Below are 22,115 nucleotides of genomic sequence, written 5' to 3' on the forward strand. Positions count from 1 at the left end.
CATGATTGAGGCATGTTGGCAGTTGGCAACACCGTAAACAACGTCCGCGCACAACATGTTCATAGCAATAACAATATACAATTGTTTACAGATTTAATAATCATATTTATACGAATTTCCGAATCCCGGTTATCACGATTGAAATGTTAAACTAAATATTAATACTCGTGTGTGTTACTCGTTCTTATTTTGTTGTTATTATATTAATAATATTGTTTCGTCCGATTATCCAAAACTTTTCGCAGCAGCTTGTCCTCGGATCATCGTACTCTGTGATCCAACAAGTGCCCGAATTCAGGAAACCATCGCGCAATGCACCGGCATTAGACGTATTCGTCCACACCGACAGAGGTAATGTTATAGTTATCAGTTAGTTGTAGACATATTATGCTCGCGTTTCATGTCAGTAAATACTATTGTCGAGTCTGTTTCAAAATTGTGATCGGTCGCGTCCTATTTTTCCGATTGCGGTTGACGCTCTAGTGCGCGACCGGCGTCCGGTACTAACGCCGCCGCCGCCGCCACTGAATTCAACCCTCGTTGTCGCACTATTTTAAAGTACTTATTACTATCGTGGTTTATAGCTTGTTGGTTTGCTTGATAATATAAAATACAACATAACTTCATACATAATATATAAATATTATATATATATAACGTGTTTACAACATTATAACAATTATTACTATAATATATAACACACATTTCGTGGTCGTGATTGTTAAAACTGTGTAGTCCGACGCCGATGATAAAATTTATTTGTACCTATAATAAATATAACAAAATAATATAAAATAATAAATTCAAGTGAAATTTCAAATTTAATTTTTATTGTGGTAATCACATTGTTGTTATTATGTGGTAGTAGAAGTGGGGGATATGTTATCAACTGGAGAAACCTGATAAGCGTGTACCATGTTACCAAATACCAAAATTTGAGTTACCACAATATATTGAAAATAGATAACTACCGTCTGTACAGCTCTGTAGACTGTAATCTGTAAAGTAGTTTTAGTATGTCTACTGTATGTTTGTGTTTATTTCTTACATTATTGTAGTTTTTATTATGTTACGACAACTTACAAATCCGTTGCGTTTTAAAAATTCAGGATCGAAAGTGTGTAGATAGCCTAAAATTCCGGAAATAGTTGTATGACCAATAGATATTTCATACTATTCAAGGCCGTTTTTATAATATATTTTTAACATTAATCTCCTTGATGTTGTCCTCATTGTGTTTGAATCAAATAAAATATAAATATAATGTTGAAATGATTTAAAATAAGTAAGTACTTTTATTGTCTACACTTATTTATACCTTATTCATATTTTACTGGTCAATTCGGTAATAATTAACACCTCAATTTGATTCAATAATTAGATTTAGTAATTTCTACTTAGCTTAATATTAATGTAGAAGTGGATTCTGGTAGTATTTTTTTTGTGAGGCTAATAATGTATTCCCCACTCCACCATAATATAAATAGTAGGTAGTTATTATGAATTACTTTATGTTGTTATTTAAAAAAGATAACTATAGTATTATTAATGAACATTTCATCAAACATAAAGGTTAGAAAATTAATTGAATTTATGTTATATACCTACCTACTTATAATTTATTTAAAAATTGAAATATAATCATTGAAATCTAATGTATTAATAAAAATAATGTGCTTATCTTTAAGTTTAATAATAGGTAAATTCATTCTAATATTAAAGCTAACAACATACAATTAATTCTGCTAATTTACTTTCTTGTATGTTGACAACACATGTGGGTGTGAAAGTCTTCTTAAATCTTGCTTATTAAATTGTATTTAACATGACAAAATCAAAATAGTGTTTCTAATATTATATACCAACTGATTATTGGATTATTGTCTGTTTCACTAGTGTAGACTGATCTCCCCACCACTGTCAAACCATTGAATGCCCTCTATATGCAATCTACGTATTTAAACAGTCATGTGTTTACCCACTAATCCGTTGTTGCACTTCACTAGTGGCTAGCAAACGTGTACAGGGTAGCGGTGATGTGAGGTAGGGAGGATGCTCAAAAATGATGGAATTTTGTTAAGACGTAGTTACTTTTTCTCGTAAATAGACTATAGGTACTGAATCATTACTACTTTATAAAAATTTGGCTACCTACTGGAATTGAAAATTAATAAAATGAAGATGATAGTTCAAAAAAGGCAAAATTAATTGGTTTTCACCTGAGTAGATAATAGCTTATTTTGTTTTTTAGAAATACATTTTTTGATTAGCAAAACAAAAGTATTGTATTAAAAATTTACCTTAATATAAATTGACCTATGTAAGGGCCGTCATTATGTTACCATCTGAACAGCCGTTTTTACATCTACTGGGCCGTTTTTACATCTACGCAGAATTATGAAAATACTGCAGTGTGGTCGGGCTCAAATCGTTAATTTATTTGGATAATTCTTTACATTCCTATAATCTCATGATATTTAAGTGGTATGTGAAAATTTTTAAAAATGTGTAAGGGGTATGAGGTTATAAAAATGTTGGAAACCACAGGTATAAAGGATTTCATTTCAGGTATAGGGAATGTAATAGGTATACCTAATCAGTCAAATGTTAATGATGAAATTATCATTGGTCGACATAGTATAAAATATTATGTGTGTTCATTTGACTAGTGAATGTTATTTTATGAATATTATTTATGTTTGAATAAATTGTGTACCTGTTAGTATATTACTTTTTATTATATCTGTAATTGAACTAAAGTTTTTTTTTTTCAGAAATATTGATATTTGATTGAAGAACTCCCCTACAAACTTAATCATGGCAGATACAAAAAGGTCTAATGTAACGGCATTGAATGGTCTGTCATTAAATGCATCATTAAAATCTAATCCTACAAAAAAACTAGTAGTGAAAAATCTCAAAATGAAACCAATGTTACCTGATAATTACCAGGAACAAACATGGAAGAAATTACGCGAAGCTGTTATTGCCATACAAACTTCAACTGCTATTCAATATACCATGGAAGAGCTGTATCAAGCTGTGGAAAATATGTGCAACAATAATTTGGGAGCAGCATTGTATAATAATCTTATTGAGCTTAGTGAAACACACGTTAAAAAACTATTATTGAATTTTACTGAAGTAACAAATGATAAAATCATATTTTTAAAAAAAGTAAACCATCATTGGTCATCACACTGTGAACAAATGTTAATGATACGCAGTATATTTCTTTTTCTTGACCGAACTTATGTACTTCAAAATCCTAATGTTAACTCCATTTGGGATATGGGCTTGAATTTGTTCCGTCATCATATTATGTTAAACACTAATGTACAAAACCGAGCAGTTGATGGTTTGCTTCTACTCATAGAAAAAGAAAGACAAGGTGATATGGTAGATAAAACATTGCTCAAATCATTGCTTAGAATGCTTTCTGATTTGAAAATTTATCAAGATGCTTTTGAAGGAAAGTTCCTACAGGCCACTGAACGTCTCTATGCAACTGAAGGTTTACGGTTAATGCTTGAGCTTGAAGTTTCCGAATATTTGTATCATGTTGAAAAGCGTTTAAGTGAAGAAAATGAACGTCTCATTCATTATTTAGATACATCTACAAAGTGGTCTTTAATACACACTGTTGAAAAACAGTTGATAAGTGAACACGTTAGCTCCATATTACAAAAAGGATTGGAACAATTGCTCAATGAGAATAGACTTGATGATCTAAAGTTAATGTACGGCTTATTGACACGTGTAAAAAAAGGACTTACAGAGCTCTGTATTAATTTTAATGCTTACATTAAAAAGTATGGACGAACTATTGTTATAGACCCAGAAAAGGATAAAACTATGGTGCAAGAATTATTAGATTTCAAAGACAAAATGGACGTTATTGTAAAAAAATGTTTTCAAGCAAATGAAAAATTTGGTAACAGTTTAAAAGAAGCATTTGAACATTTTGTTAACCAACGAACAAATAAACCAGCTGAGCTTATTGCCAAATTTGTTGACTCTAAACTTAAAGTTGGAAATAAAGAATCTACAGAAGAAGAGCTAGAGAAACTTTTAGATAAAATTATGGTTCTGTTTCGATTCATTCATGGCAAAGATGTTTTTGAAGCTTTTTACAAAAAGGATTTAGCTAAAAGATTGTTACTTGGGAAATCTGCGAGTGTGGATGCTGAAAAAAGTATGCTGTCCAAATTAAAGCAAGAATGTGGTGGAGGGTTTACGTCCAAACTTGAAGGCATGTTTAAAGATATGGAAATTAGTAAAGATATAAATGTGGCTTACAAACAGTATTTGGCACATGTTAAAGATGTTCAACTCTCTGTTATTGACATGACCGTCAATATATTAACTATGGGGCACTGGCCAACTTATGCCGTAACAGAAGTGGCCATGCCCAATGAAATTATTGAATACCAAGACTGTTTTAATAAGTTTTACCTAGCCAAACACAATGGTAGAAAATTACAGTGGCAACCAACTTTAGGTCATTGTGTGCTGCGTTCTCAGTTCAAGCAGGGTAATAAAGAACTACAGGTTAGCTTGTTCCAGGCAATGGTGCTGTTATTGTTTAATGATTATCAAACGCTCCCTTTTAAAGAAATAAAAACTTTGACCAACATGGAAGATACTGAATTGAGGAGAACACTGCAGTCGTTGGCATGTGGTAAAGCTAGAGTGTTGATAAAGTTGCCCAAAGGACGGGAAATAGGTGATATTGATCAGTTTTCCATCAACAATGATTTTTGTAATAAACTATATAGAATAAAAATCAACCAAGTGCAGATGAAGGAGACAAATGAAGAGCAGAAGGCAACTGAAGAACGAGTCTACCAGGATAGACAGTACCAAATGGATGCAGCTATTGTGAGAATTATGAAAATGCGCAAGTCACTCATGCATAATCTTTTGATCAGTGAACTGTTTAATCAACTCAAGTTTCCTGCCAAGCCAGCTGATTTAAAGAAACGCATAGAGTCTCTTATTGACCGAGACTATATGGAGAGAGACAAAGATAATCCTAATCAATATAATTATATTGCATAATTTTTTCATTTTGCAAATATGTTGGTTTCTTTATATATTTTTAACTATGTCAATGTTTATTTTCAAATTTATATGTGTGTATATAATGTATTTATTCATAGAGAAAATATACTGACAAGACCCACTGATGGTTTTCGGTCCTTAAATATTCTCCCAATATAGTAGTGACGTGATTACATGATAATAACAGCCTGGCTGTTAGACCATAGTACTTATCTTGTTTTTATATTATTAATTTAATACAGTAATGTTTTTTCTTGTGGAATACGTTTTCTTCTTTCTTTTCTAATTTAGAATCTAATCCATGTGTCGACTTTGTTTAATTTGGATGTTTTATTTTTACATAGTTCACTTATCTACGGTGTTTACCTCAGGTATAACAAATACATTTTATTGATGTAAGGGGATCATACATGTTTGTGAATATTATATTTTATATTGTTAAAATTAAAATAAAATAGTGTAATATGAATTACTTTTTGTATAAATATTGTAAAATTGTTGTAAAAATATGAAAAATTCATAGTTGATTGTATTTTTATCGTATATCTAGTTAAAGTTAGAAACTACCTATTTTCTTTTTGGCATAATATCAAAAGAAAAAAATACAATATCTGTAATAAGTACCTATTTAATTTAATATTTTTCTATAATCATTATAAATGTGTTAATTGAATTAAATGTACTAAAAATAAATGTATAATATAATATATCAGGGTTGAGCAAACCAAAGCACGTGGCTATTCTTAACACGGTCTGCTAACTACAGGAAAATAATGTAAAATAATACAAACAAATGTATTTACAATTTTAAACAAACATACCTACTTTCAATTTTACGTTTGATTTTAAGGAATATTTTGGACATATTTGTTTTTTTTTAATGTTTTATTAATTCAACAATTAATTGTGGGGAATCATCAATTTTAATAATAATTATTGCAATTATTGCAATTTGCAAGGTAGAGCGTAAAGGTGGTAATAGTTATTTTTGATTATCAACTACGGGTATGTTAATAATATGATGAATGTCTTAATTTTGAAATGTTTGTAGGTACATTTAATAGGTTATGTTATACCATAGATTTTAGAATATAATATATTCTATATTATATACTATTAAATATTAATATTATACTGAAGTAAATGTAGTCGTCAAATTAAATAAGGTTATATTAGGTAGTCGATAGACGTATGATGGTTAATCATTCTTAATTAATAAAAATAATTAGTTTTGCTACCTATGCATTATGTAGAAATATTAAACTTAACTACTATTATTTAACTGAAATTACTTACTAATTTTTAAAAACCTATTATTTGGCTGGTAGGTAGGTAGGTACCTATATAGTTAGGTTAGGTACGTATATAGTTCTGTTTGTTTTACTTGAATGTAAGCGCTCCGAGCTCCGCTTCCAGGTGGACATATGCCTAGCGATGGGGAATGTCCATTTGGTAGAGGAGAGAGGCGCAACATAGTGTGTCATTGGTATCTTATTTAATTTTATAATATGTACACAATAAACGATGGGGACCACTGACCAGGGGAGCAGCAATGCCAGCAGCAGTTCCTCCCTCGGTTCTCGATAACAAGGAAAATAAAAAGGTACCTAGGTATATAGTTAGGTATTATAATCTATTGGAGCCCTATTGTATTATTATACCCAATATACATATTACATCATCTCAAATAATTACACATGTAGGTAATTTACCTACATGACTAAATCTATATACAGAAGAACCCTCCCCTAACAGACACCTCCAAATAACGAACATTTTTTTGGTAACAAACTACAAACTGAACCCTCTGAAGAGCCTTCGAATTGCGAACATTTCAATGACAGAAATACAGAATATTCGGTATTTAGAAGTTTCACTATAGACTACGTAGGTATATAAAAATTGATATTTTTTTTGTTCTCTCTGGTTAGGTCTTGACTTAATAATGTGTACTGGGCTTTTTATTAATAAGTAATAATAATTATAGAGTGTATTATAGTACAAAAATAACGATTCTAAGAAAAAAAAACCTCGCGAGGCTGATGATAAAAACTATAGCCATAGAATTTTTACAGGTTATAGCCGGGATTGGTAGGTACCACCAACATAAACGATGGAAAAGTGTACCTACAGATTACAGGGAGGAAAAATATGCTGTTTGGCAAACTAGATGGTAATCGGCAATCCATGGTGGGTGGATATGAAAGCTGGTGAGGGCATTACACCTTGGGGCAGTCAGGACCTTGGACAATCATCACGGAGTTGATGTCTGAGCACCTTCATCAGTATAACACTGAATATCGAATATGAAGGATAAGAGGATCGGAGGAGAAAATATGAGTATAGATTATTAAAACCAGGCTTCACATCATTTTTTATTTCTCACCTGTATTGTAAAAAATGTTTAAAATTAGAATCCCGTCTACTATAAGTACAAACCCATAACGAAAAATTGAATAGATTAGGTACTTGTCAAAAGTACTAAAAACTACAGGACAATGTAAGAAAAATACTATAAATTAATAAATTATAGGTAAGTACGACCCAGTTAGATCTTTTAAAATTAAATTTCCCCATTTGTTCTCTCCCACTCAGTATAACAATGCCACTGTATTACTATTAAAAAAAAACCAACTAATTTTAATATTTAAGAGGACGCTAGGTACGTCGCTAACCATGTATTTGTTGTCTACACAAAAACGACATAGGTTGCAGTGTAGCACATTTTCGTTCACTAGTTTCAATAGTGTATTGTTAATTTTGATATTAGAGAGATTTGACCTATTGTGAAACACTTAGATAAGAATATTATCTGTGCTTAAGCGTCTGCTCATATATATTCATTCAGTAGGTACCTATTTTAAATGTCAAGCAAGATATGAAAAATTTTAATTTGTGATATTTCAAGTAGGTACCTACCCATATCTTGCTTGAAAATTAAAATATCAACAAATCTCTGACGTATAAGCACAGATAATGTTCTTATTCAAAAGTTTGATAATAGATCAATTCACTCTAACATCCAAACTAACAGCACTCTGTCGAAACTAGTTAACGAAAATGAAACGTTTGTAAGACGGAGACAATCAACGCATGGAGACAACAAACGCATTGGCTGCAACATCTCAACAATAAAATATAAAATACACCAAAACTATAACAAAAAATTATATAATGAATTATGATGATACACCATACCCACACGTAATATGTATGACTAATGACTATATCTCTATATCACCTTCCCCCCCCCAAAAAAATTTAAAAAAACAAAAATGACAGATATAAAATAATTGAAATTTATTATTTATGTAAGTAGGTTCGGCTTACTTGAATTGGTGTATGTTTTTTTCCGCATAGTCCACTGAGTTGATGGCGGTCACCGATATAACGAAAAGCGAAGAGAAAATCGAATAGAAAATTAGATTAGACAGCCAGTCTCGGAGCGGACTGATCAAATTGTTCTTCATGTCCATCACCATAACTGACTGGACGATTGTGGCGGACGCCAACAGATATCTGAACACTGTAACGAAAGTTCCGAAACACACAAATGCCGCTTTGTTCATTTTTTGCTTTCGTATCTACACGTAAGCCGTATAGGCATGAGTATCCATAAGTCGTTCAGTGTTGACTGTTGACCTAGTTAAATCAAATTTAGGTACAAATTATAAGGTATGTAGTATATTTTGAAAAATTGACGGTATAGGCTCGACGGGATAAGATCGAATATTAAAGGGGAATATCACAGGAGACTGATTTATTATATTGTTTTATTTTATAGATGTCCACCATAATGCAGTAACCAGGTAACCCGCGATTATAGTTAGGTTACTCACCAACTATGTCAGCTGTCTAAGTGACGTGTGTCGTCTCTATACGACTAGGTGACTATATATGACTATCTTTCTGCATGCACATAGGCAACGAGGTAAGACCGATGTTCAAATATATCATACCTATATTTTTGCCTAAAAAAAAATTTAGCTAAACTATCGTACCTTTCAAATAAGATTAACATGACATATTTAAACAATTACAAAATAAATGTTGATCAATATATTACAATGATCTATGTATGATATATAGGTATTTTTTCTCAGTATTTAAACTATTGTTAGAACCTACCCACTAATTTATTTTATTTTTAATAAAATTCTCTGAAGAATTTCGCCAACTTATTATAACATACATATTAATTACACAATTTGATAATGTAATGTTAGATTCTTTATAGTTAATGCATTTTGTAATTGGCAAAGATTTAAATCTAAAACCTATGTAACGAGACGATAAGTTTGATTTTATCCTTTTATCATAAGCTAAGCTATATACCAACTAAGTTCTGTAATTGCCTTAAATTTTGAATATTAATAAGAATACCAATAATAAACAATTGGTTTTTTTCGACAATAACTTTTACAAAATAACATATGTTGATTAAGTCTTACTTAATACCTACGTACATGATTAAAAATAGTATCTATATAATATTCGATTTCGTATCTACAGTGCAAAAGAAAACCAATACTGTTATTATTATTTGATGGGACGCAGAAGAGGATATACTGATATAGCTGGTAGTGGTGTTAAGATGAATACCAGTTAAGGTCAATAAAAAAGTTTATAATGATTTTTTTTCTTTAGTATGTAGTATACCTACATTTTTTCTATATATTAGTTTTTAATTAAAGAAAATTCAGGTTTTCATATTGGGATCGTACAAACTTGAGAAATGGTGAGTCGAACTATAACTATTTGACGTATAGTATAGAAAAGTTCGAAAACAAGTACAAATTATGTTATGATGAATAACAATACATCTGTTTTTATTAACAAACAACGAATAATTGAATTACAAAATTATTTCTCGAACGAACAGAACTTTCAAGTAAAGGTAACTTACCAAATTGGAATAATAATGCATTTAATTATTTTAAGTACACTCAAACCATATTTGAAATGAATTTATCAAAACATGGAAAACTGAAAATATTATTTAAGTTTTCCTCGGCCAACTAAAATCAATGCTTAACGATCTTCTAATTGCACTCACATCCTTATTAAACAAAATCCCACTCCACACCATTCCCATTTCATAACAGTATAACACAAACATCACACCTTCCGTACATACATATTATGTATTTACATTTTTAATGTTGTGGCACAGAATATATGTCAAATGTTTTCATAAATGTTTCATCTATTCTGTGGTTATAGTATGCTAAGTAGTTTTTTTTATGTTTAAGATTTTCTTTGTCTAATTGTCAGTAATGTTATATATTGTCAATGTTCATAATAATATTGTCAAGGTATCATAATGCCCTTGTTAAAATCTAATTTATATATATAAAAAAAATATATATTTATCTTTTTGATAAGAAAATGAAATAGACATTTTGTATCAATTAAAATGTATTTTTTTATATTTCTAAAAATGAACACACCATTATGACTTGATGAGATTTATAAAATTAGGAATTGAAATTAACGATACAATTAAGGACGACGCAGTCCAGGGCACTTGGATAGTTGGATTATTCAATAACTACAATATTGAAAACCGGACGCACTCGGGTGACACCCTACAAAGTAGGGCCTACATGATATGCACGTACAGACATCATAGTAAATTGCCTATATCAAACTCCTTAAAAACGGTCGATATTGAATCCCATTAAAATCTAGTACCTGATAATAAATATGATGCTATTAGTTATTACTTATATTTACTTAATCCATATCCATGAATCCATTGTTGTGGAATGTAAACTTTGGTTTAGTAAAAATTGATTACAACTACTAGAGCAAGACTACAATAAACATTATACCAAGAATACGAAAACATCGCCACAGAAAATATATTATTACAAGAATTAAGAGTTTATTAGTATATAGTTTACTTATTAGTCATTACACCTATATAGTTACAGAAGAAAATCTCGGGGGATATTTAACGAGTTAGGTAGTATACTACTTAGATATCTTAAACTCTACATTTCCTTTCCTCAACTTGTTTGTTTCAAATTGATTCCCATAAGAAACTCGGAATTCGAAACTCTAGAAAATATCTACCTCTGTTGTATGATTTAATCACAGTTCAGTGAAAATTATAAAATACATATTTTATAATACCTATTGGCTATTACCTGGTATTGGACGAACTTTATTGGTTAATTTGCGAGTATTTTCTGCTTTATAACGATTATGGTATTGTATTCAGGTATTATACTAACGATATTGTTCAGTGGAATAATAGCGAAAAAAATAATATAATGAAAATAAAAATAATTACAAACTTACACAATACTGTGGTTCTTTAAAAGGTAAACAAACGGCTATAAGTATCACAATGTTGATGAACGGAGACACCGACACGGGAGTGGAGCAACATTTTATGGGTACAGAAAAATGTTGGCGTATTACTCCGTTCAAAACTTTAAATACAATATATTATAACTAAAGGACTACATTTTAGCAATTCGATTCAATGTATTGAAATTATCAGAAAAATAAAATACTTCGGAATATGAAATAAAAATATATTCGATTATTGTCGTTCACAAAATTAAAATATTTTAAAATTAATAACGATAAAAAATACTAAATATGTTATTTTGTACCTAATGACTTAAATCTTCTAATAATTAATTATCATAAAATAATAATCATCTGTATATATACAATATAGATTTTACAAACACAATAAATTGTCATAGGTTACATAATAATAAATATGCAATAAATTAATATACCTACAGAAAAAAAAAAATTTTTTTTTAGCTTTTATTTAAAAATCTAGCTCAACAATTATAATACATTAAAATATTAACAAAGCAAGAAAAATATTTAGTCACCTACAATTGTAAATATTTTTTTTTCTATAATGAATAATGATTAATAAATTTAACTATTTTATGCATATTATATTATTATACATCAAATATCAATAATTACTAGTATTATAATATTAATGAATAATATAAATATTTTTGTATTTATGATTCATACAATTATTTATAACTACGCATATAGGCACAATGGTACATACTTAAAATGTATGATACAAAAGAGCTAGAAAAAATTTAATTAAATATCCTAACCACCAACATATGGGAATATAATAATATATGTAATTTTTACATTTATAAGTATTAATAATTATAATTATAATAAGTTTATAATAAGTTTATTACTATAATTAGTTTGTAGAAATGATGTAGTAGTTTTCATTTATTCTGAGCTGAGGGATGATTGTATTGATTTTACAGTGATGTGTGTTTTTTTCTTTCCGTGTCTGTGTATACGATTAGTAGTCAAAATAATGCATTGATTTTCAACTTTAATAACTTTTTGGGTGGGGAAGTGAGTCTAGTTGGTTTTTTTTTATAAGCATTTAAAGTTAAAATATTTGTTACATTTATCATAATCAAGATCATTAATTGCAGATTTTGTAGATAAAAATATATAACATTTTCAATTTTCATAACTGAGGAATGAAAATTGAAAACATGGTTTCTTTTAGGTATTTAATCGAGTAACGTAAAAATCTAAAAATTGCATAAGTACAGTATTTTTTAATAGATATTTTAAGTTCAAATTCGGATGAAATTGGATATCTAAACGGAGAATAATTTTAGTTATTTTTTTGTAATTTGAAAATATTATTATAATACAGGCCAACGACCGTCTTCACTTTATATCATTTTTCGTACTTTTAATTTTTTGTTATTTAATATCGAATTCAAATTTAACACATCCACTTGCACACCTATTTAAATTATTATTTGATTAAAATAATTTGTATACCTTATTATTTAAAATATGTAATATTGTGTTAATCTATAAATGATTTTCTTTGCCATTTTCATCTTCTTATCTTATTATTATTATTATTATTATTATTATTGCAAAATACTGAAATAAATTACACATTTTTACATACAATTAATGACTATTCTTCTATTAAGTACAAACAATTCGCAGTATTATCGAATATTATTATTTTTTAAATATTCTATATGCTATTACAATGGATTGCCAAACACTAAAATACTCGACACAATTTTATCGATGAATAGATTTTGTTTTTAGATTAACTCACTCAGGTTAATGTTTAAGTACAATCAAACATGGTAAGTGTAAGATAATGACGCATTGCTATGTTTGATACTTATCAAATTTTATCTTTAAAACACCTTTTACATATTTTCTTGTAACTATTTAATAAATATAATAAATAAGTATATGTATAGTAAATATTGTATGTACCTATTTTAATATTATGAATATATATACTTATTTTAGCTGTTATTTTATCTTAATTTTCTAATCAACTATGACGCAAAATGTCAAACTCGTGACCAGTTATATTAATATTGTAAAGAAATATTTAACAAAAGCTTAAAAGATAATCTCATGATTTATAATATTAGTGATATAATATATTTATATACATAATATGTATAGTATATTTGATATTGGGAATTGGGAAACTATTGTAGTTGATTCATCTATTCAGATTTTAGTCTCTGATTGAAAACAATTTGATGATGGGTTAGTAATACATTATTCTAGGTATTAGTAGGTTGGAAATAGTAAAGGTAGATATGACTTGTTGGGCCATTTTCATACAGAGGTCAAATTTAATTTACACAACGTGTCACACGAGTAATAAAAAATGGCAATAAAATGTATGTGTGTCATACTCTTACACATTTCATGAATTAATGACAATTCCTCCCTGATCAAAAAGTGTAAGTAGCTAATATAGCCTTTGGTACCACAAAATACACCATAATTGTATAATCCATAAAATTCAATGCCAAAAATACTATATAATAATATGTATAATAAAAGTGTAGAACATTAGAACATTATTAGTCACACTTCCTTAAACCAAATACAGGGTGTCCCGTGAGGATATACCTCTTAGCCGTTGAGGGGGACTCTCCGCCCGTACAAAAAACGGTTTCTTGCTGTTTTACCTATTAACTAAAAAATTGATTAAAAATCAGGGGATAAATAAAATTAAAATGTTGAAACGCCAATATTTTCAGAAAAATGAACTCTACAAAATGGCTATCATCAATTTTTTTTAAATAATTAATAAAAAAAATATATTTTTAAACTTTTTTACCAAAGAATAAGAAAAAAAATAAAACCTGAATTATGATATCTACATTATTTTAGGAGATATCGCAATGAGTAAATCCTCACGGGACACCCTGTATATAATAACAATACGTTATATTAAAATTGTCAGCAATTTATCGTTAACGAATTAATTTGGAGTAGGTACATATAAACATAAAAAAAAATATAAACATTAACATAGGTATATAACATAAACCTACATAGGTAACATAATATTATTATTTAACGTATACAAACTCAATATAATACATTTCTTATCATTTTTAATATTAATATCTAAGACTTGAAAAAGTAACACTAGATTCGGAGTAATAAAAACATTTGTTGGGTGAACAGCCTACATAGGGTGATATTTGTTTAAAAAATATACAAGATAATAAATATATTTTAAGAACATTTTGTCATTATCTCCTTTTAATTAACAACTGAAATTTAGCGCCCACTACATCATATTTTTTTATGTGATTTTTGTTCCTTTAGCATTTGATATTATTTTAATACCAGGTGTGCATTTTGTTAGTTTTAATGAAACATAAACTTCATCCATCAATGTATTCTTTTGTTTTGATTAGATAGCATTCATCATGAAAAATAAACTTTCACAAACTACAACTAGATGTTGACTCGCCTGCCTGGATGTAAGTTCCCAACATTCAGCATTTTATAATTAGTAACTGTGTATTATTTAGAAATAATAAAAGAAATATTTTTACTATTATTTTTCATTAAATGCAAGTTCAACAATGAAATAATAATATTTTTGCTAGCAGTGGTGTACACATAGAGGGGGATGTTAGGGTATTCACCCCCCTGGTATTTTTTTACTTTATATATAGATGTATAAAAATGAATACAATTTAACAATATTTGAATATAGGTATATACCTACGTATAAAACATCAAAAATATCTGTGTACCTACGAAACTGTTTGCGAGTTGTTAAAATTTGGTCAACGTATCACTTATGGTACCAATACGCGCCATTTTAGACTACACTCCTGAAATTGATGCATCAGAGTTCCGTTCCGTTTTCCGCTGGGTTTTCACAAATTAAAAAAAAAAAATCATATTATCTGCATATTTACAAGTTTAAGAAATATTTAGAGATTTTTTTAACGTTTTTTTTTAGAACATATTAGAATCATGCCTTAACTTTTAAGAACCTCTTTAATAGTTAAATTATTATACATTTAGTTATCTTACCAATTTTTGTATATGTCGTGTATTGTTTTTGAACACATTTCTATCGTTAAATATCGTTATTCAACACTTTGTGAAAACAAAATTTAAATTCATTTTTTATAATTAAGATTTTACCCTTTTCACTGTAAATAATATATCGTGTACTATACATTTTTAATATACATTAATTGGCACGGACACGCAAAAATAAAAACTGAAAAGTTTATTTGGTTCAATAATTGAAATCATATCATTTTTATTTCTAAATAATATGGTATTATTAAATTTGATTTGTCACGGGATGGAATTGGTATATCCATTAAAAAAACCCGGGACGGAACTAGTTTATCTTTAAATTACATTTTTATATTTGGGACGAAACTAGGATGCAGCCCCTGAAATTGAGGGCACACTCACGTCATCACTCAGAATCGTTTATCGTAGGTGTTCAATGATTCAAATTGAATTCAAACTCATAACAGCTAGTCAGTGACCTACAACTTAATGACGAGGTACACTCGAAAGTCGAAATTCAATATTTAGCAAAGCGACTTACCCGGTTTTTTTCTTTCTTTTAAGACGTATACTATAGACTTGAAATTTAAATACAAGGTTATTATTCTGAAAACATATTTTATGTTCATACATGATATATATGCATTTTTTTATGAGTATTTAACATTTGAAAAACATCTCATAATAATTATGAACTCAATAATATAGTACGACACGACCTCCGCTCAAATTCAGAACGGTTTTCCGTGTGCAATGAATTATCATTGCTTTCAAATTTATCATAACAACACAACACTGACTTGCGCCAAGGTGAATGAAGCGCAACGATTGTCCACTGTACAATTTCTGAATTCTTCTGTAAGTACCCACATCCTGTCAGTCAATACACATTTTTCGGGAAAATGTTCATTTGACTAAACGAGCTTCCCTCTAAAAGGAATATTATGTATCTTTTTGGTAAATGGAAGGTAGGTATAGTAGCGTAATATCATGGTTTGGTTAGGTTGCAATAAATTGAGTTCTAAACTAATCTTGCACAGGAATAAGAGCCATCATAATTGTTAATATTGTTGACAATGTAAACTAATTGTTAAAATTCAACAAAGAAAACGTACATTTTTTATCGACAGCATACACGATTTTAGCCCTTAGGATACAATGCTTTTCAGTTCGGCGTAGCATGCGATCGGTTTATAACTACGAGATTTATTTCGTTTTCTAACAAGACTATAAAGCTCGGGGCGATCAACTCTTCTACCACTCTTAATACGTCTCTATTCTCAAGTCACCTTGTATAATACGTGTGTACATTTTTAAAGCGAGTCAAAACCCTAAACTATTTTATTTTTTGTGCAGTCTAATATATATAATGTAGTTTTATTTGGATTTTATAAACCTATTATAATCAAAATACACTAAAATATATTCTAATTAATGGCTGTAGACACCATAGAGGCGTCTTAGTACGAGGAATCTGTGAATACCTAGGTGACTGATGTGCGTCTTACGTTGACCCACCACCCTCAGGCCATAGGTAGATAATCCTCGGGAAACGAGTAATGTGTTTGTCGGGCCGGAAACGTTGAGGCTCCCAGATAAACGTATAGCAGACTCATTTCACAGTATTGCCGTCGCACCGCACAACACATAACGCACGTCACGGGAATGTTGGCGATACTAAGGTTTATATTTCAACAGTTTGATCGAGAACTACCAGTGTGTAGAACAAGGGCTGATCACCACGGCGTTTCCCCGAGATTATACAGACCGAAAGAAAATGCCATATGGCTATGACGTGACGTCTCCACTTGCAACGATTGCTCATTACGACTCTCATACTCTGTGACTTCTGTAGTTCTGTTTGTATTTACGAGGTGCGTGATGATATTAATCAATAGATATCGGGGTTACTTCGTATATAAGTAAAGTACTCAATGTATATTATACTAGGTACATAATATGTACTAATATGTCTCTGTATATATTGTGTATTATTCAAGTATTATTTTTATTGAGAAGTACAACTATTACAATCTTAGTACCTATTGCGGGCTCTGTATTGCCCATAATCCGAGAGTATGCTTTGGCCTGTGGTGGCCGCTATCCTCCGCAGGTTGAGCTGGTCGTTCGTGGAGTCTTCCTCTGGTTCTATAGTCACCCATCCGCTGTCCGGGGACTTGGTTGGTCATTATCGCGTGTGGTAAACCTTAGTCAACAAATACTTCTGTCGACCACACATGCCATTCTTTACGCTCAGCAGGTATACTGGCCTACATTAGCCGTGCTCTACTCGATGGACGACAACAGTTACCACGGTAATAGTCACCCGCTCGTGAATGACATCAACCGCAATAATATGATGTGGACGCAATCGCTCCGACTGTATGGTATACATTTTGAAACTAAGGTATAAATTCGACGGGGATGGTCCAATGGTCCATGTTGTGTACGAGATATTCACGAGCCGCAGTTGACCACGACGTTTTCCGTCGTCGGTCAGTCAAACTTAGTAAAACTTGGTATTCGCGGGCTTTTCTGACGGTCTGTCATTCAGTACGATTCATTTGCATGCCCGTGGTTGTCATCAGCGAGTGGGTATAAATACAAGTAGGCATATCTGTACCTTTTAAGTTGTTTGCAGTACGGCAAAGTCCAGCAAAAGGAACGAGTCATGCACACCGTTTTCTTATATTTGACTCATTAACCATTATCGTCGATCCAACGAAACGCGTCGCTTGTTTTTCGAGGATTACGGGTCAAGACGACACGCACTCACATAATGATATGTCATCTACATTATTCACACGTATTTCTTGTAAGTTGTTGCCTGTGTGGATGTTATTTGTATTAATTTTTTTATGGTTATTCATGCCCCCAACTAGACATCACGAACTATCTTTTTTTTTCTTTTCTGAATTTAAAAAAAAATTAAGCAAATTTGTACACTAGACTATATTTAAATATTTACATTTACACTATCTATTAATAGTACCTCGTAATTTCTGACCTTAATGATTAAAACATCAGCTATAATATGATCACAAAAGGTTAAATAATATTTAAATACATTACAAAATAGGTAATAATAAATGTATAAATGCAAATATGTTTGCTAAAAAAAAGCCATCACTACAAAAATGCTGTCTGTGGTGATCAACTATCCCCCCCCCCCCCCACCCGGAAGGCCGGAACCCATCGCATTCTCTGCACAGTGAAATATTAGTATGAATAATATAATATGGTACGGGTAATACACAAAAATCCTGTACACATAAGGGTAGAATACGATTGCGCTATTGTCCCGTTAAAACGTGCGAAATCGTATTATTAAAAAGGTAAAATTCCCACAATCGTATATTACCGATAGTAAAATACACGTAGGTAAGTAGGTACCCTCAGTAATCAGTACCTATTCAGTAATACGAATGAGTTTGCATTTATTTTGCCCGCACGGACGATACTAAAATTAATAGTGCGTCGTATTGGATATTTGGACGTGTTATCCGTGTGCAGAGTAGGCAACTGTAAATAATTGTTCGAAACAATATGCGTGCAGGTACGCGAAATCGTTGCGGTTCCATCGGCAAACGAGAGTCGAATGACACAGAATATTGCATCGGTGTATCAGCTATTTATACACGCACGGGTAATGTATAATGTTCGAACCGTTTTGAGTATTCCGAATGAAATAATGAAAAAACTCGACCAACAGAACCGTTTCTATTCCATTCCGTCTTATTAGAATTCGGCGGACGATAGATCGCGTTGTCCAGTCGTCGCGAACAGCGCACGTTTCACCGTATGTTTACGTATATTGCGTCGAAAACTAAACGCATTATACCTACGCCTCCACGACCAACGATGCAGTCGCATGCGATCGGTGTACCCATGTACACAAAGGTAGGTGATGTTATTATATTTTCGAACCCACGTGTGTGGTCGCACACGTATTTGTATTTGAGGGGCTCACTGCGTGTGCTCGTAGACACATGATATTGTATAGCTGCTTACGATTGCGCACAACTATAATACTCACATGTTGACTACCTCCGTAATAGGCGCACCTATATTATACACCGTAAACACTGTGAATACGTATCATTAAACATAATAATAACGTGTAAATAATGTCGTCTCTTCTGAAAGTCGAAAGAGAAAGTTTCGTCTGTTGGTGTCTAAATGTTTTCTGCTCAAAGCGTACACCGCAGGCACTACATTGATTGAACATAGCAGGTACTATATTGAACGATGTCATCGGTGTTATGCTTGATCTGTATTCGGCGTTCATGAGCTACTAGTCAGGTAGCATATGTTTATTGTTTTTGTGTAAAATGTACAATATCATACGATAAACATTATATTACATTTAGATCCTGTAAATGCGATTGTGTTATGTTCCTATGATATCTGAACACAGTGAGGTCGGTATCCACTTTCGTTTGATTGGTTATCAATCATATAACCAAGTTATTGTGACTTATAATAATTATTAGGTATCTCACCTCTCGTATTATGTATTTACATGTTTAATGTCATAGTTGGTTAAGTAATGTTTATTGCTACGCCTAAGATTGTCTTCGTGTAATTGTTAATGCGATATTTTCATAATAATTGTCAATAAATCACTATATTTCCTTGTTAAAATATCATTAAAAAAAAAATCATGATTTTTAAAATTTTTAAATATACTTTAAGACCATACTTTCAAATACTTAGGTTTTTATACCGTCGAAGGAGTGTTCTGTGGCTAAACAAACATATTTTTCAACGTTGCCTAATTCATTCATTTTTATAATTCAGTATTTGTATTTAGGGCGTATGTTTTAGTTTTTGTAAATGTTATAATATTGTTTTGTTCATTACTTACTTTTATTGTTTTGTTTATCTTTTTTACTCGTTTGTGTACTTTTGCTGATTTATTACATTACTGGGCTCAAGCCTTTAATTCAATAAATAATAATAAATACGTTATAAATATTATTAGTGTATAAGTGACTGTCCATGTGTAAGGATATTACCCATACACCGTGTCAATAAAAAAAGGTATTATAATTTTCTGTTTGATGTTCTTGTTTGTATATTTTGTTATTAATACTTAAAACTTTAAATTAAAATTGAATAATAAATTATAAAATTTAAATTTAAAAACTTAATTTATGACAATGGGACTGCGGTTTATATATATATATATTTTTTTAATTATTGAGCTAAGGTTTCAACATCTGGGGTCATTAACCCGGAGAATATTAGTCGATTTTTAGTTTTTACTTTGGGAAAGATTGACAGGTAAATATGTATAATGTAATCAATATTATTTGTTTAAGGGGTGGATCGAACTTAACCCGAAAACTTAGATGGGCATCTACCTAATATTATCCTGGATCAATTTTATAATACGTTCAAGCTTTTAGTTGTAAATTTGTAATATTATGATCGGAATAAAATAAGTTCACCTAGTGGTTTTGTATTTATACCATATAGGTGTTATTAATAGAAAATTTCAATATAAAACATTTCCTCTCGAATGATATAATATGCATGTATAGTATATCTAGGATTATGATGATGACTTCATGGATTCAATGACTGTCTTCAACACTTAGAACATTCCCACTCAAATCGTTTTTTGATATGTACAAATCTGACACCTTTATCCTGACTTAAGCCAATAATTATCGATTTCCTGTTAGTTACATAATTATTGTAATATTCCCGAGGTCTTCTATTGTGTTTATTTAACTATTTCACGGTACCTGTGTGGCTGTGTCAGCAAAGATGGAATAGTTTTTTTTTTTTAATCTACCTACACTAACAATAGCTATTAGTTGTTTATTGTTATGAAATGTAGGAGCCCCTGGTTTTTAAAAATAATTTTATATAAATTTAGTTATATAATATCCTCTCTGAATATATTTAATTTGTTTCTAAGAAAATTGTTACTATTTGTATGATTTTCATTCGCATTGAAATTTGAAGTATAACGAGTATAACATTACCTAATAGGATGATACTTGAATAATTCAATGAACACACTGTACAGGTTTCATCCGACATTTCACCGAGCGATAAAAAAATGCGTTCAATTTGGAGGACGACGTCTTTAATAACATAAATACATGATGTTGTTTTTTATCATTAATATTTTTTTGCATCTTGCAACACGACGTACCTACTTTTTTCATAATCTCAAAATCAAAATTCTATAACAGACCGCGTAAAATTAAAACAAAACGAACGTATGCTTTATCTAATAAGCATCCATACCTACTGGCACTAATTCAGTTTGTCGTCCAATCATATGTTTTAAAATTTTTATCGAAACTTTCACAAGTGAATGAAACACATTATTTGAATAGATCATTTATACGTAACTCATAAGTTACATTAGTTTTCTGTATTTGTTTTAAATGAACTTTGTACATTATTTAGGCATTTTGTCTTTATGTCCTCATGACTATACTTTATAAAACGAGTGTACGCCACCTTCGGAGAGTTCTTCTTTTTGACCTTCGTCACTGAACTGGACTCGATTTACTCGTCACTATTTGAGTATTCATATTCTCTTCCGGCAGCTAATTTCCGGTTGATTTTCGATGACATCATACATGACAGCCCGTCAAACAAGCCGCTCGGCGACGAGTTGGTTGATTGGTATTATTATCGTAGCTTTGTGTTCCTCGAATTTTAGTTTTTCT

General features: G+C 30.5%; 1 protein-coding gene across 2 annotated transcripts; it reads left to right on the top strand.

Moving 5' to 3' along the window:
• The first annotated feature begins 105 nt into the window (after positions 1 to 105).
• LOC111035267 (cullin-4B) lies at positions 106 to 5,687 on the top strand. 2 transcript variants are annotated; one of them, XM_022316807.1, is made up of 2 exons: positions 106 to 351; positions 2,775 to 5,687. In XM_022316807.1, the coding sequence occupies exon 2, from the start codon at positions 2,818 to 2,820 to the stop codon at positions 5,059 to 5,061; it is 2,244 nt and encodes a 747-aa protein (XP_022172499.1). In that variant the 5' UTR covers positions 106 to 351; positions 2,775 to 2,817; the 3' UTR covers positions 5,062 to 5,687. The 2 variants fall into 2 exon arrangements, with proteins under 2 accessions (XP_022172499.1, XP_022172500.1); XM_022316808.1 differs by lacking the exon at positions 106 to 351 and adding an exon at positions 972 to 1,285.
• Positions 5,688 to 22,115: the final 16,428 nt, after the last annotated feature.

This window comes from Myzus persicae, unplaced genomic scaffold (assembly GCF_001856785.1).
Source record: "Myzus persicae strain clone G006 unplaced genomic scaffold, MPER_G0061.0, whole genome shotgun sequence".
Lineage (NCBI taxonomy): Eukaryota > Metazoa > Arthropoda > Insecta > Hemiptera > Aphididae > Myzus > Myzus persicae.

Excerpts from the sequence above, each read along its gene's own strand:
- LOC111035267 (XM_022316807.1), top strand. The coding sequence starts at position 2,818 with ATGGCAGATACAAAAAGGTCTAATGTAACGGCATTGAATGGTCTGTCA.